Consider the following 14,571-nt stretch of genomic DNA (forward strand, 5'->3'; position numbering starts at 1 on the left):
TTTTTTTTTTTTGCCAACGTGAGCTGTCACTGAATTTGTGCTGTCTAGGACAAATCTCTATTTGTTTTCGTCTGTTTGTTTCCTGGCTGACTTTGTATGCACTCATACCACTTCTAAATTTCATTGAGCACTGTACCAGCACATGCAGGCACCATGTCACACAGCCGAAGAGCAGAAATCATCTAATTTGCTGTGGTACTAACTGGTTTCTCTTACCACGTGGAGACGGGGGCATCAAGTAGAAAACCCAGAGCGTCTGTGAGCGCAGTGATTACAGAACGCTTTGAACCAGACTGGAAACGGCTGACACTGACTCACACTGCTCTCAGCATCTGAAACACAGGGCTGAAATCATGAAGAACACAATCTAAATAAGCAGTCGTTTCAATGACAGATCAACATTTATATCTTCTCTCATCTGCTTTAATCTTATTCAGATTGTATCTATATTAGTTTGGGGCGTAATTTAAAATTGAAAAATTGCAGTGTAAGGACTGTGCCCAGTATCAAATCTTTTGTAGGAGTGATAATCTATCATATCAAAGTTTTTATTTCACTGTAATTTGTTTTTGCATTTTAACCATGAAACTACTTAAAAAACATATTAATAAGGCCAGGCATTGAAAAATTATAGGGACTTGTAGGGTGAGTTTGAATTAGGGACATTTTAATATCCTTTTCCTTATGTCTGTGATGCAGTCCGAGGCTTGGCTGTGGGGCAACTCCAAACCCTGCCAAGTGTTTTATTTTGATAGATAAATAAAGATGTAAAATTAGCATCTTAAACACTTATCCTCTCATGCCCGGGTCTGTGAAAGGTGACATAGTGTGATCAATTACGCAAGTGAAGTTAAGTGAAGAGCTGTAGTTGGCGGGTGAACTGATAGTCAGGCTTGTGCTGCATGCTGCCATGTATTTGGACTAATTTAGATGGAATTAGATGGATTATTTTATTAAGTGTAGAGTTACATAAAAAAACACACTTTACACTCACTGTCCCTTATGTGGTGGCATAATTTTGTGCGTTTGACTACACAGAGCTGCCGTCTAGAGGGAGTACTTCTTAAGAATCAAGTCTGTCTTAATACAATAGTCACATGCCCATATGTACTTTTAAATAGGTATTGGTCGCTGTAATCTTTCCTTTGGCCCATTCTGGCAATGAAGTGATCGAGCCTTAGCACAATTACGCTGTGCGCCATGGGGGACAAAATGCAAACCAAAGGTCAGTGGAAGCTAACATGAAACCTCAATAATCTGATTTAGATGAAGTAGATTTCTTCCAAAGTCTTTTCAGTGAGAAATCTGAACCAAACGCTTTAAGTTAGAAATGTTCATTGTCACTGAAGCTATTTTTGGCTGAATCATTCATTTTATAAAGACCTGCAGGTTGGTCTCAAATTCATGTTTTGTACCACATATTTATGATTATGTATTTATTTATTTTTTTGATTGCCAATTGATGGCCACTAGTACCTGAATGTTTTTTGAAGTGAATGTAATTTGGAATTAAGGACTGTGAAAGGCTTGACAGACTTCCAAATTAATGAGTGCTTGGCATTTGCTTCTTTTGTCTCACAAGAATGATTTTTTAATTTCCAAGGTGTACATTCAGCAAGGTTTACAGAAACCGTGAACTGCTGATTCAGTTCCTTCAGTTTGACTTTGGTTTTCTTTACTTTTTATGTTATGTTTACTTTTAAGTTGTGTTTTTGTTTGTTTCCAAGCACCCATTTTTTACAACTCCCAAACCTATCCCCACTGGCCCTCTTTCCAATATTCTTACAATGTAAGATTTCTAAGTCTTAGTAGACATTTCAGTTTTAGGGGACCATGGTTGCAGAGCTCACAGTCAGAAGAAAGAAAACGTCTTCAAGACTGGCATTTTCTTCCTTAAATCCTATGACATTTTTTTTTCCCAGTTTCTGAATGAGAGAATGAGCGCTTCTCAGAGAGGGGCCAACCAAATAAACCCCTCTTTGGGCCTGGAGCCACTAATCTGTAATTTAATTTCAGGCGGGTGTCTGGGCCATGAGGACACACAGCAAGGTCAAGAGCTACTGTACAGAGAGATCTGCGCATTTGGGCACAGCCTGGGGTTTGATCAACAGTCTCATCCAGCTTAGGAAGAGGACATAGTATGTGTGCGTGCTCCGGTGCATGTGGGTGTGGCTGTGTCGGGGAGGTATTTCTGCACTACTTACACAAGTCAGACTTGATGCAAGGTAGCTATTTCGCATATGACAGCAACAAACAATCACAGAGAAAATCCATTATTCAAAACAAGTAAAATGTTTGGGATGACTGAGCATCTGCAAACAGAGAGGGATTAGCCCTAAAACAGGACTGCGTCTAACTGGGAACAATTCAACATGTCAGTGTTGATCTGCATGTAAATGAAATATTTGTATTACTTTGACCATAATTCATGTTTTACTCATTATGTAGAATAGTCTAGTCGGCAGATAAATCAACTAATGGAACAGTGGATGGATGAATTTGAACAGCATGGCTAATCCTGCGGGTGAAAAAATGTCTGTAATAAACTCGACCTTGTTCTGCTTGAACGAGCACAAAGTGGCTCCGGGAATGGGACCAATAATTACCAATGACCAGGCAGTTTCACCATGTCTCTTTAATGTAAATAGGCACTGGGTTATCTGACACAAATGGCTTTGGCATTCATACATGGACATATGGCACAAGGACTTGGTCAAGTACCTAAAAATATAGAGTAAAACAACCTGTACAGCCCCCTAGCCTGTAACGCTTCACACAAGCAGTAGAAACTAGCCGAGATAGTGTGTGTTCATTAAAAACAATTTCTTACATATAAGGCTGTCAGGTCAGTGAGAAAATCAGGGTGTATCCCATGCACCATTTGCAGTTTGTTGGAGCTTAGCTGGCATTCAATTTCAATTCCCTCAAGTTACTGAATATAGGAGAGCGGCACACACTGACAGGTACAAGTTACTCCAGCGACAGACGCTAATTAGCAAGTGCAGGAGTAATGGGAGAGCCAAGCTCTCTCTCTGGCAGAGAGACAGTGATGGCAACTGAGGCAGGGTCATCTCTTTAAGTGTCTCACTTCCTATTAGACAGGAGATCTCTGGCACATGCCCCATCACAACCCATACAGAGTGATGTCGGCGACAGAGAAAGGATCCTGTCACATCCTGTAGTTTTCAAACAGAGTCTCTCTTTTGCATACTGCATACAACCCAACCCACTCAACTGCATTCGCTCACTGCGCGCGGCCCTCCATTGACAGAAAGGGAGGGAGGGCAATAGAAAATAATGGCACATGATGTGTTTATGTGTTTTGATGGGAACTCGAGGGAAAGTCTTAGAAAGAAGATGATGGACTCATCTTCTGCTCAGCGAGGCTTTGACATTCTGTAGGGGACGCTGGAAATAGTCTCCAGGTTGATGGATAGGTGGAGTGGGATTACCCGCCAGACTCATCTCCTACCCGCCGTCTGGCCCGACTCCTGGAAAAAGACACAAAAACACAGTGCGTATAATGTCAGGCTGCTCACCGTGGGAGGGGTTATTAGCTTTGCAAAATAATAAAACACTGCAGGCTGGTCACAATAACCAAACAGCTAACCCAATAACAAAGGTAGGCAGAGGTAAGATTTGGCCTCACATGAAGATTACTAATAATGCATTACTATAGTAATGAAAGAGAGTGAACTTATCATTAAATAAACACCAATAGGAAGCTGTGTTTTCAAGGATGCTACAACCTTCAAGTCTCTCTCCATCTAAACATCCTCTCTGTATCACAAGTACTGAACTTCTAATGCCTCTGCTCACTCGTAGCCCCTATGGACCACCCCACTGCTAGCACAGCGAAATAAATTGTTCTCCCTGCATCATTAAACAGTTTGAATTAACTTGGGTGGAATTTAATTATGTCACACATGAAGCTCTCCTACTTGAAGCTTTTAAAAGCAATATAGTTGTCTATATGCTTGGAGGTTCAGCTTTTAGATACATTATTCAGCTCGGTCAGCTGTATCTGCATGCAGCTGGACTTCTAAATGAAAACAGTGGACTAGCCCATCAGGACAGCTCTTTTAATTCCTGTTTCCTGGTGAGGTATCCAACATAAATGCCACGAGAGGGGGAAGTAATCATGGCAGTGGAAATTCTGCTCATGCTCTGTTTTTAAGACCTTAGCTGTACTTGCCTAAACTGGTCATAAATCTTTTGATTTCTATAACGTGAGCAGCTTTGACTCCGTACATGTGTATTCTCATGTTTGAAGCACTCACTATGTCTTATATTTCATCACAGGAAATACAAAAGTAGTTGTGTTAGTGAGCTTCTCCTACCTCCTAATTGACACTCATTATGATCCCTTTATTACATTTTACACATGACAGGCTGGTGTGATGTGGATAAATCCTAAGTGAAACCCTGAGGGCATCGCTAACAGCTTCAAAATGTCAAAGCTAAAACTGAAAGAGTAATAAAGTCTGTCATTCTAAATGATAGGAATCTTTGCAAATTGCAAAGCTTGCAGAAGAATATCTGTTTTACGGAGCAGCGCCACATTTGAAAACACAGTCTGGCTTCCATTTGCTCCCTGTCAAGAGGGTAATCCGACTTGCCAACTTATCCATCACCCAAATGAACACAGCGCAATTTTCACACATGCATTTTCTCATCAGATTCAAATCTACCCCAGCGTGCCCCTGGAGAGATCTGAGGACCTGTATTTTCAAAGAAGACTCATGCTTGCTGTTGAGTCCAGAGGTGAAATAAAAAGACATTGGATGAACATCTACAGTACGATAATTTAGAATCTTACAAAATAACAGGAACAACCACCTTGATAAGATTTTTTTTTAACTCTAGCAATCAAAAAGTAAACTCCAACTCGAGTGTTTAACAATCAGCTTCTCTCTGTCTCAGAATCCAAAGCAGCCATGGCAGGGCAGAACCATTCCTCCACTCCAACACCTGAGACACAAGCTGATGGACAGATTCATTTACAGCAGGTACACGAGATTGCACACTAATTTACTCGGGCTATAGGAGATTGTTCACGTGAAAGATACCGCGGCACGGTGGATCCAATCTAATGAACCGTTGTAAATCCACACTGTGCCCATTTCTTTCCTCATTTCCATTGAAATGTGAGTCCCATATTCCATTCCCACCGTCTGTAACTTCCCACTTTTTTTATTTTTATTTATAAACTTGTAGAACATCACACCTAAAAAACAGCAGGCCTGCGGTTTCTTGACACAGACAGAAACAACAGAGACAACAACAATCAGAGTAACTATCAAAGACAAACACTGGGCATTAAATGAAATGTTTGGGAATAACCTTGGAGAAGTATTTCGAGATAATGAGGAAGCAGCTAAACCTTGGTGATACTTAAAGATCATTACCAGATGATCAAACACACCATGACAATTTCTCCGTGTAAGAAGGGATAATTATGAAGTAGAATATATACTACTTATAGTGGATGCACAGATCTGCTTTTATGGATGCATTTACATATCAGCAAATGCCTCAATATAAAGTAGAGGGCTGCAATGGAAATAGGATCCCCTGGGAAATGCAGGACACAAATGGTGGGGTGTGATATATATTTAAATAGCCGTTAGCATCATCAGCGTGGGCTGAAATATAAGAGGCTATTATTATTAGGCTTAACCATGCGTGTAAATACACAGCCTTCAAGTAAACTGTGTGGTGTATGCCTCCAAATACGCCACCAAATAAAGTTAACCATTGCATTTTTTTCTCCCTTTCTCCAGCCCCATCTTTTAAAAACGAGTTGTTGATTAATAAATACAAACATAAGGGCATCTGATTTGTATAATGTTGCTAAGGCTGACATATCAGAGTATGTATGTGCAGAGTTTGACACTAGAAGGGAAAGTTTTTCTGTGCTGATTTTAAGGGGCGGGGCCTACAAGCACGATTTGTGACATCATAAATAATTTGGACGTCCAGCCTGTTGCACTATACTACTATTTCTACAGTGTGATGTAGAAACTTGAAGCCACCAGCGCACATCCACTGAGAACAGACTTCACAGTGAAGTAGGAGACATCTTGTGTCCAGCAGGAAAACTTTAGAAAACTGTAAAAATTTGCATATTCATAGATTCTGGGACTTTTAATGAGGTAGAAGGAATAAATGTCTTTTCAAGGATTTTAATGTGGAAATTGTACTTCTATGTGGGGAAGAAATATAAGACACACACTATTGTCCGAAGAAGGCTATTTTTATTCATGTCCAAATACATGTCTGCAGGGGATCTGTTATGTCTTCTAAAGCTGTTATTAAAAGAGTAAGTTTGCTGTCTTTGTTAGCTGAGTGAAGCTAACCAACTGCTAAGAGAAAACAGTGTTTGTCAGGCTGGGAAAAAAGACACTGCCTCAGTGATAATTCACATAGGTCACAATCTATAACAATGATCACTATGAATGATGCAGTAATGCTGTAGCTCTTGCTACAGGCCCCTCTACTTTGTCCCAATAACAATAAGCCAGAGTGAGGTGTCTGACAGGTCCTTCTGTTCCCACTCCAGTGTTATTCCAGAGCAGCAGCATACATCACACTCTAAAAATCTTACACCTTTATCAGCTGTTTTTCTATGGTTGAGGTACCCCACCCTCGACCTCTCTCCAAAAGCAGCCTACAGCCCCCTGGTGTTAATTATAAGACTTTTTCCCCCTGGAGCCTGGGTGGGACGTGGAAGTGCATTAATCTTGATTCTTCACTTTAGTCTAAAGGATCGTTTGAAGAGACTCCTGTGGTAAGCCCCAAAGGCGACGTGACTCAGTGCCAGGAGAAAGGTAGAAGGAGGGGAAAAAGAAAGAGTTTATTCTCCGCTCACACCGGAATGCCGGCCACCTCGAAATACAAGTCAATCATTTACCCTTTACCACTTACATCTTCAGTATGTTAATCTGGATGAATATTATAGGAGTCACACAGGAGGACAACCCAAGCGACCACCCTCCACCTGTGCTGTGAACTGATGCAGCATGAAGGGGACTGGGACATGTTTACATCGACGAGTTTATACTCATCCTTATTTCATTGCACACTTAAGCCCATCATGGGCATCCAAAAGGTCAATGGCGCACTTGGCAATGACACCACAATCATCAGTCACAATCTTTTCTTTTTTTTTTTCTTTTTTGCATTAATTTTTAACAATGTAGAATAATGTTTCATGATGTGTAAAAATAGTGTGGTACCCATTATGACCCATTATGATAGCAATATGCCATTGCTGCCTGATGCACAATTACTGATCACCCTACTGCGTCTCTACACCTTGTTGTTGCCAATGTCGTAGATTTTAAAATGGAGCGATGGAAATGACACAGACAATCGAGTAATTGCTTACATTAAAACACCACACCACAGACAAACAAAGAGGAAAAAAGCCATAAGTGATTAACATTGACCTGGATACACAGGTCACCTGAAATAATGTCCAACCAGAGCAAATGAGAGCAAAAACATTATTTCTAGCCGACTGACAGGATGAATATTCACTAATACACCACGCATTAATTGTGTCACATGCATCAGCTGCATGTGACACAATTAAACAATCAACCCCGATGTATTAGTTGAAGGAATGAAATTCTCAAGTCAAGTCTTATCAAATGTGTTTCAACAGCATCATTTCTGTGCACTTGATTTTTAACGGCTTGTTCCGCATGTTTGATCATTGTCCTCCTTACCTAAAAAAACCACTAAACGACGTGAGCAATTATTAAGCACGCAGAGTAGTGCATGTTTACGCTCCTTTCATATGAGCATGTGCAACTTCTTCTGCAGTTTTACAATAATGTGTGCACACATCAGAAAGCTACACATAAAAGTTATCTTGCCGTTCAGTAAGCAACATGTTTAGCATATTCTCATCACAGTAGGTGAGGCTGTTCAGTATTTAGATCCGTGCCATCTGTAAATGATCTGGTGCTGAACATATTCTCTTTGGTAGCTATCCTTTTTAAACAATAAGCTGGGATCCATCTAGAAACGCCAGCTCCTACTGATGACAACTGGACTAATGTAGGTTTAAAAACTATATGCCACACATTGTTGGTTATGGTGAGTGGAACATTTAGAATGTGCAAGGTTCTTGAATTCTTAAATTTTACGTCTGTTCAGAAAGAGTGTTTTGGTTCTTCAGACACGCTGGGTAGGTGGGGAAACAACCTGAGTGAAGGATATTAAGTGATGCTAATATGTTATGACAAAGGCCATGGCCTGGTGACCACAGACAAAGCAAAGCAGGTCGTCACCATGGAGCTCTCAATTGCCCGCTACAACAGTGCAAAACAACGTATATCTGCTGCATTAACTCTGCTGTGGGGTCACAGGTGTTGCTGGGTATGCTTGCATCTATATTTTGCAACATTTAACAATACTACTGGTTATCATAGAGACTACAAATCCATAGCAGCCTTTTCCTTTTATGTATCAGTTTTCATTGCTCCTTCTGATGTCCATACTTCTAAGTGTTATAAGACAGCCTCAGTCTGTCATGCTTGACCATCTGTATCAGTATTTGCACACGGCACACCGCCTTCTCTTATATAGTTTTTAGGGGGCGTTACCTATGCTAATAACATACAATCTGCCACATGCCTCCAATGATCAAGTGGGATTCGTCATTCAGGACACCTGGGTAAGAGCAGATTTGGATGATTAAGAACGTTTGGTTCATCTGGAGTTGACTTCTCTTATATATTCTCTTAACAGAAAATGAAGAGAAAATATGAGCAAAATTAAAGAGAATGTTGCTGCATGAGGCCCATTATTTTGCTTGTTATTTTGCTTGTTCTTATGGAGCTCTTTTTTATCATCTATACATTCACGGCATATCTCAGCATCATAATGTCTCAGTATCCATGTGTGCACTTCCCTTTGTGTGTGATTTTCAACATCACCACACCGCTGATCTTATACAGTCTTTCATCTGCATTATGAGTAATCTATGGTAGTTAATTGAGCCCAGAGGCAGTTGGTTTCAATGAAGGCTCCTGTGCTTTTCTGGCAAAAACAGGAGAAAAAGAGCTCTCTGGAGAAGGCAGCTCTCTGTCGAGAGGCAAACAGAGCAGAACTCCTGCCGTGTTCATTAGCTGTCATTGATCAGGGATTCAGTTGCTGTGCAACTCCTACCACAGCTCACATATTACCAGTTTCATGTCCTAAAAATTAATATAAAGGTAAGAAAGTGGAGCCAGCACAGCATTTTCCTGATTATATTTTATTTTTCAATGCACTATTTTGATGTGAATGGATGTTTGCCAAGGTTCTCAACAGTATGCAGAGACTGCTACGCAGCACACTTGTCCATTCCACAGTTTTCTGATATCAATATGAGCTACTATATTCGGTTATTGGCGTCCCTCAGAGGCTATCATCGCTGCAGCCCATTCCATCACAGGAGATGTACTGGAGAATGAGGCTGCGAGGTATAAAATTGCTGATAAATGGCTGAGACAAAAGCATAAATAATGCAGAGATCAGACATACTGGAATAGTGAGTCAAACTCCACTTCAAGACACCTCCCTGGAGAGAGTCCAACGTAAGTGTCCTGTCTGACATCATCAGTGTCTGCCGGGCCTCACCTGCCACATACAGCAGAGGGGAACCGGAGGAGCTCTCCTCTGTTTACTCTGTCCTACTGCTTCAAACTTCTTTCCACCAACTAAAAAAATCATATCACCCTAGAGCTCACATCACATCTCGTACACCTGACTGCAGCAGACTTTTAAAATACATTTAGGCTAGTTTTCTCCTTTCAAATTTCACTCTTTTTTACCCCTTTATCTCTTTCCCATCCTTTGAAAGAGGACTACCTATATGCAGGCTGTACTTAGAAAACCATGACAGAGTAAACCCTGAGCTATTACTTCAAACAAGTATAACAATGAGATATATTCTTAGCATGACAGTCCAGTGTTTAAGTGAATATATAGGGGTGAATTAAATCAATAATTCACGACTCTGATTAAGGAGCCTGAAAAGGGCCATTCTTTAGCACTAATTGCACCTATAGGGCTGATCTGTAACCAAAATGTAATCTGCGCTCTTATTGGAATTCATCGAAAGTCGTCAGGTAGATGACCGGGACCATCCGTGAAGCTCCTCATTTCAGTTTCCTTTATTCCCTTCATGTGTCCCTTTGAATATGTATTCTCTTCTCATTTGCAGCCCTCTCTGGCTAGGCCAAACCTCTGCACAAAACCATTCCTTATTTCCCCTTTACACAGAAAATCATTGTAGATTATGAACAAAGGTCTCGCAGTCCAATGCAGAATTTTACCTGGAAAGTTGTAACGTTTCTCTAGACAATGTTAAAATGTCTAAGGCATTTTTGCTTGTCACATAAGTCAATTGTGTGATGTGATGCATTAACTCCAGTGCACAAAGAACAATAACACTGATTTTACTTTTTTTTTTCATAAGGCACTGTAAAACTATCAGTGAGTAAATCAGTATCCTTCCACTGTCAAATACAAACGAGGCATTTCAAACAAAAAAGATGGTAGCTTTGGAAAATAACCAGTTGACTCACTTAGTGTTCTGAAGCATTGCATTAGTGTAACGGATTGTGGATTTTTACGCACATTTATGTAGTCTTGACATGCAGTATGAGGAGGAGGGACGATTAGTGCAACCATCCACCCCCTACATACAGTACATTCAGGTGATAAATAAAGATTTGCTTCCTTTCCAGACATTTATTTAGACATATACAAATTGTCTGCTTGAAACAATAATGTGTGTCTGATGTGTTTTTTCCACAAATTATTTCCACATTGAAATCCTTAAAAAACAACTTCTTCTAACTCATTAAAAGTTCCAGAAACTATAAATATGCAAATTGTGTTCATTTCTAAAGTTTTCCTGCTGGACACAAAATGTCTCTTACTTCACTGCAAGTTCGTCCTTACTGTATGTGCACTGGTGGCTTCACGTTTCTACATCACACTTGTAAAAGTTGTATACTGGACCTGGGATGACTATTTGTGAACTAAATCATGCTCGTAGTCCCTGCCCCTTAAAATCAGATTTTCAGTGAGCACAGAGAAACCTTCCACTTTCAGCAGATGAAAGTGAAAACATCCTTCAAGTGTCAAACTCTGCACATACATCATTCTGCACAATGAATCTCAAACACCCAACTGTAGGAATAAAAAGAAAACCTAATTTTTAAGCGCAGGGGAAATTCCTTTGCCTAAAATGCAGATTCCAAATTTTATTCACTGAACATTTCTACTTCTACTATTGCCAAAGTTTCCAGAACTTGCCATAATGATCAGTATGTAGCATTTAAAATAACACAGTAAGTCTTAGCCACTAAAGATGGCAACAAAAGCAGTGAGCACTCTACAAAATATTGAGTCTGCTGCACATAGCCATTTACTATGTTATCTGTGCTGGTCTGCTAGTAATGAAACAATAAAAGTTCGAGCAGATAAACATAATTCACGAATGAACACGTGTATCGATAAGGCAAAGGTTTATGAAAACAAAGTGCCGCCTGACTCTAAAAACAACTTAATTAAATGCAGAGCCTTGCTTTATTAAATAAGATATGCCACACTCTGCATAAATGCATTAATCGATAGCAAAACTGCCACACAAATATTAGAATAATTGATCCAGGATGATTCAGCAGTGGAGAGGTCTAGGTGCTTGCAGGATATTACCTAGCATTAACAGCCTCAGTGAAGGTCAGTGGATACTACAGTAATGACAAATGTCCTCTCTTTGACTCGTACTGGCCAGACTTTATTTTGGCTAGTTACAGGAAATTACTTTCTGCACCTTCCATCATCTTCTACTCACTCTGCATGCCGTGGCTTTATGGCAATGACCAATCAGGGTATAATAAAAACAAGCTGTAACTGTCCAACCTTGTAATAAAAAGTATTCACACTTACGGACACCAGACTGCTGGTTATTAAAGTAGGAGTTAGAAGCACAGTGAAGAGCAGATCCTGTGCGGGTCCATACTGTATGATAATGAAAGATAGTAAAGTAACAGACTCACAGACAGTGGTGCGACTGAGCAGTAACATCCAGTTTATTTTTCTTTATATCCTCCACAACAGTCCACAGCCATGGACATCAAATATAGAAAGTACATCAAGTATGTTCTGCTTCTAAGATTCTGTGAAGTCTAAGCATGTGGGGACAGCTGGTACGGGTTTCCTTTATTAGCAGAATACATTTTAAATTGCCCTGAACAGCAGGAAATATTCACCAACAGCTGAATGTATCACATTGTGTCTCATTTTCTGACAAAAGACAGACCAGCTACACCATCCTCTTATCACTCCAGCACCATAGTGACAAAAACTTCAATATCTGTCAAATCAAAATTGATGGAGTGCCTCTAAAAATATCTGCATCAAATATCAAAACATCTATGTCTCAAAAAAATTGAAAAAAATATTATTCTCAGAACACAAAAATATCCCCTGCCCTCACAACTCCTGCCCTTTGGTGCTTACTCTAGCTTTCCCAAAATAGCTCCAAGGTCTGGGGATTTCCTGGCCTATAGAGGTCCATGTGCTGTGCCCAGGGAGGGATATAGTGCCTGACACAGGGTGTCAATGGTTGAGTGAACATGGGGCCAGTGCTGGGAATGTCCTATTCCTCTCCCAAGGGCCACAGGGTCCAACAGTGCCAGCACCATGGCTCCTATCACTATTGGTAATGCCTGCCTGCCTGTATTAATGCATAATACTGTATTACTGCTGCTGCTCTTGGTCCAGGTCAGCCTGCTACTAGAGTGGAGTCATTAGAAAATGGGGAATACAGCCATTACTCTGCCTTATACAGAGTACACAGCCTTAATTGCAGCAAAAAGAGGGAGGACAGACCAGTCTACACTAGCTCACTCATGGGTGAGTCAAGCCACACTGCAGCAAAATGTTCTACCTCCACCTAATCATGCACCTAGCAGAAAGTAACACACAACAGAGCGAGATGCAGTGATATCAGGAGTCAGAAGGCATGGAAGAAGCTCTGGTCAGTCATTCCAGAGATGCTTCCATCTATATTTTATTTGACCACTCCATGTATCGATCCACAGATAAGGTTCCTCTCAGTCTGGTCACACCATTTCCCAGATTACGCATCTCCACATGGCCTACAGGGAGAGTCCAGCTACTAATCTGCTTGTTGGTGTTCCCAGTTATCAATAGTCTTCTTTCTGTCGGGTTGTTCATCTGGGTCAGCCCCCCCGCTCCCTCTTTGTCTCTCAGTATGGACTGTCCCAATAAGGAAAATATTACAACATAATTATAAAAAGATTAGAGGGATTTTTTAGAGAATGAAATCTATCTACGTCAACAAGCAATGTGAACAACCCATTCTGACATTAACTTTTGCATTTTCCTTCAACAACCTTCTTCTACTGTGTGAGACGCAGAACTGTCCATGGTGCTGAAAGTCTGGTCACAATACTATGTCTTATTAGCATGAGGATTTTAAATAAGCATATATTACTTGCCATTATTGAGCAGAAAACCATACTGAAAAATATTATTTGTGCTGCCATTATATAAACGTAGCAATGCACATAATATAATGTTAATAGCATAACCTTATTATGTAAGGCTCCTATTGTAAACGTTAAAATGGTCCGCTGCAGCTGCTAACAAGCTACAGTTGGCAGATTGAAAACTTCATGAGGATGACTGGCAGAGAGAAAGACAGGTTGCCTGACTCACACCTTAATGTTTACCATTAATCAGACTCTTAACATTGGCTTTGAGCAGGCCAGGAAATTTATGTTTGCATGCCAGATAAAATGAAATAGATTTGTCATATCAGCCAGTGACCCTGTGATTCCTGAAATCAAAATGTCAAGACTTCTCATATTCCAGACTGTCTGCTGAATTAATGCAGCCTAGCCTCATTACAGCAGCACTTACCCATAGCCTCCAGAGACACTGTTTCCTCCAGAGCATTACTGCTGAGAATGCCAGGCAATTGTGATGAGGAGAAAAAACATTGTGACACCTGAGCAACACATAAAGACACAGGTGTGTGTAAAACACCACATACATACATACTGAAATCATACTCACCATTATTCTCTTGGCCTTAGCTTTTCAGTAGTGTCATGGCTGAAGAAAAAAAACAAAAACAAGAATGAATGGTTGAGCTCAAAATCATTTAAAGACTTGTGGGCAATACAGCAACAATAAAAGAAATAAAGTGGTCATGTCAGCATCAGTGTAACTTTCATGTCTATTGTGTCATGGACCAAAGCATCATTACAGGCTTGGTAGCTGTTATTGTGTCCCCTCCTCCTTCAACACCCCCTTCTCCTCCTCCTCTGCTCCATCTCTGTGCACCAACCTTGCCATGGCTAACAGGAAGCAGAGGGCACAGCGCTTTATTTAATTAGTCACAGCAGCTGAGTGCTCATGTGGAACCAAACAGGGGAGGCAGATTGGGGTAGTGAGATGGATAGGCACTCTCCCACCGGGCCTTGGCTGTGCCGTCAGAGGAGCGTAGATTACATGGCAGAAGGGGGAATGAGG

General features: G+C 40.6%; 1 protein-coding gene across 9 annotated transcripts in view; it reads right to left on the reverse strand.

Moving 5' to 3' along the window:
• Positions 1-2,615: 2,615 nt before the first annotated feature.
• Positions 2,616-14,571, reverse strand: part of cd276 (CD276 molecule) — a 64,155-nt gene continuing 52,199 nt past the window's right edge. For 3 of the 9 annotated variants that reach the window (XR_004797524.1, XR_004797525.1, XR_004797528.1), the window contains 3 exons: positions 14,113-14,151; positions 13,957-13,994; positions 2,616-3,491 (listed from right to left, as the gene is read on the reverse strand). Coding sequence is in view for 1 of the 9 variants with exons in the window: in XM_035681822.1 (XP_035537715.1) it covers positions 14,129-14,151 (23 nt within the window). In the remaining 8 variants the exon portion in view is untranslated. Of the gene's footprint in view, positions 3,492-13,956; positions 13,998-14,112; positions 14,152-14,571 lie in introns of all 9 variants that reach the window. The other 6 variants (XR_004797523.1, XR_004797526.1, XR_004797527.1 and 3 more) reach the window with 2 other exon arrangements.

Source organism: Morone saxatilis, unplaced genomic scaffold (assembly GCF_004916995.1).
Source record: "Morone saxatilis isolate NCDOM2014 unplaced genomic scaffold, NCSU_SB_2.0 Contig11, whole genome shotgun sequence".
Classification (NCBI taxonomy): Eukaryota; Metazoa; Chordata; class Actinopteri; family Moronidae; genus Morone; species Morone saxatilis.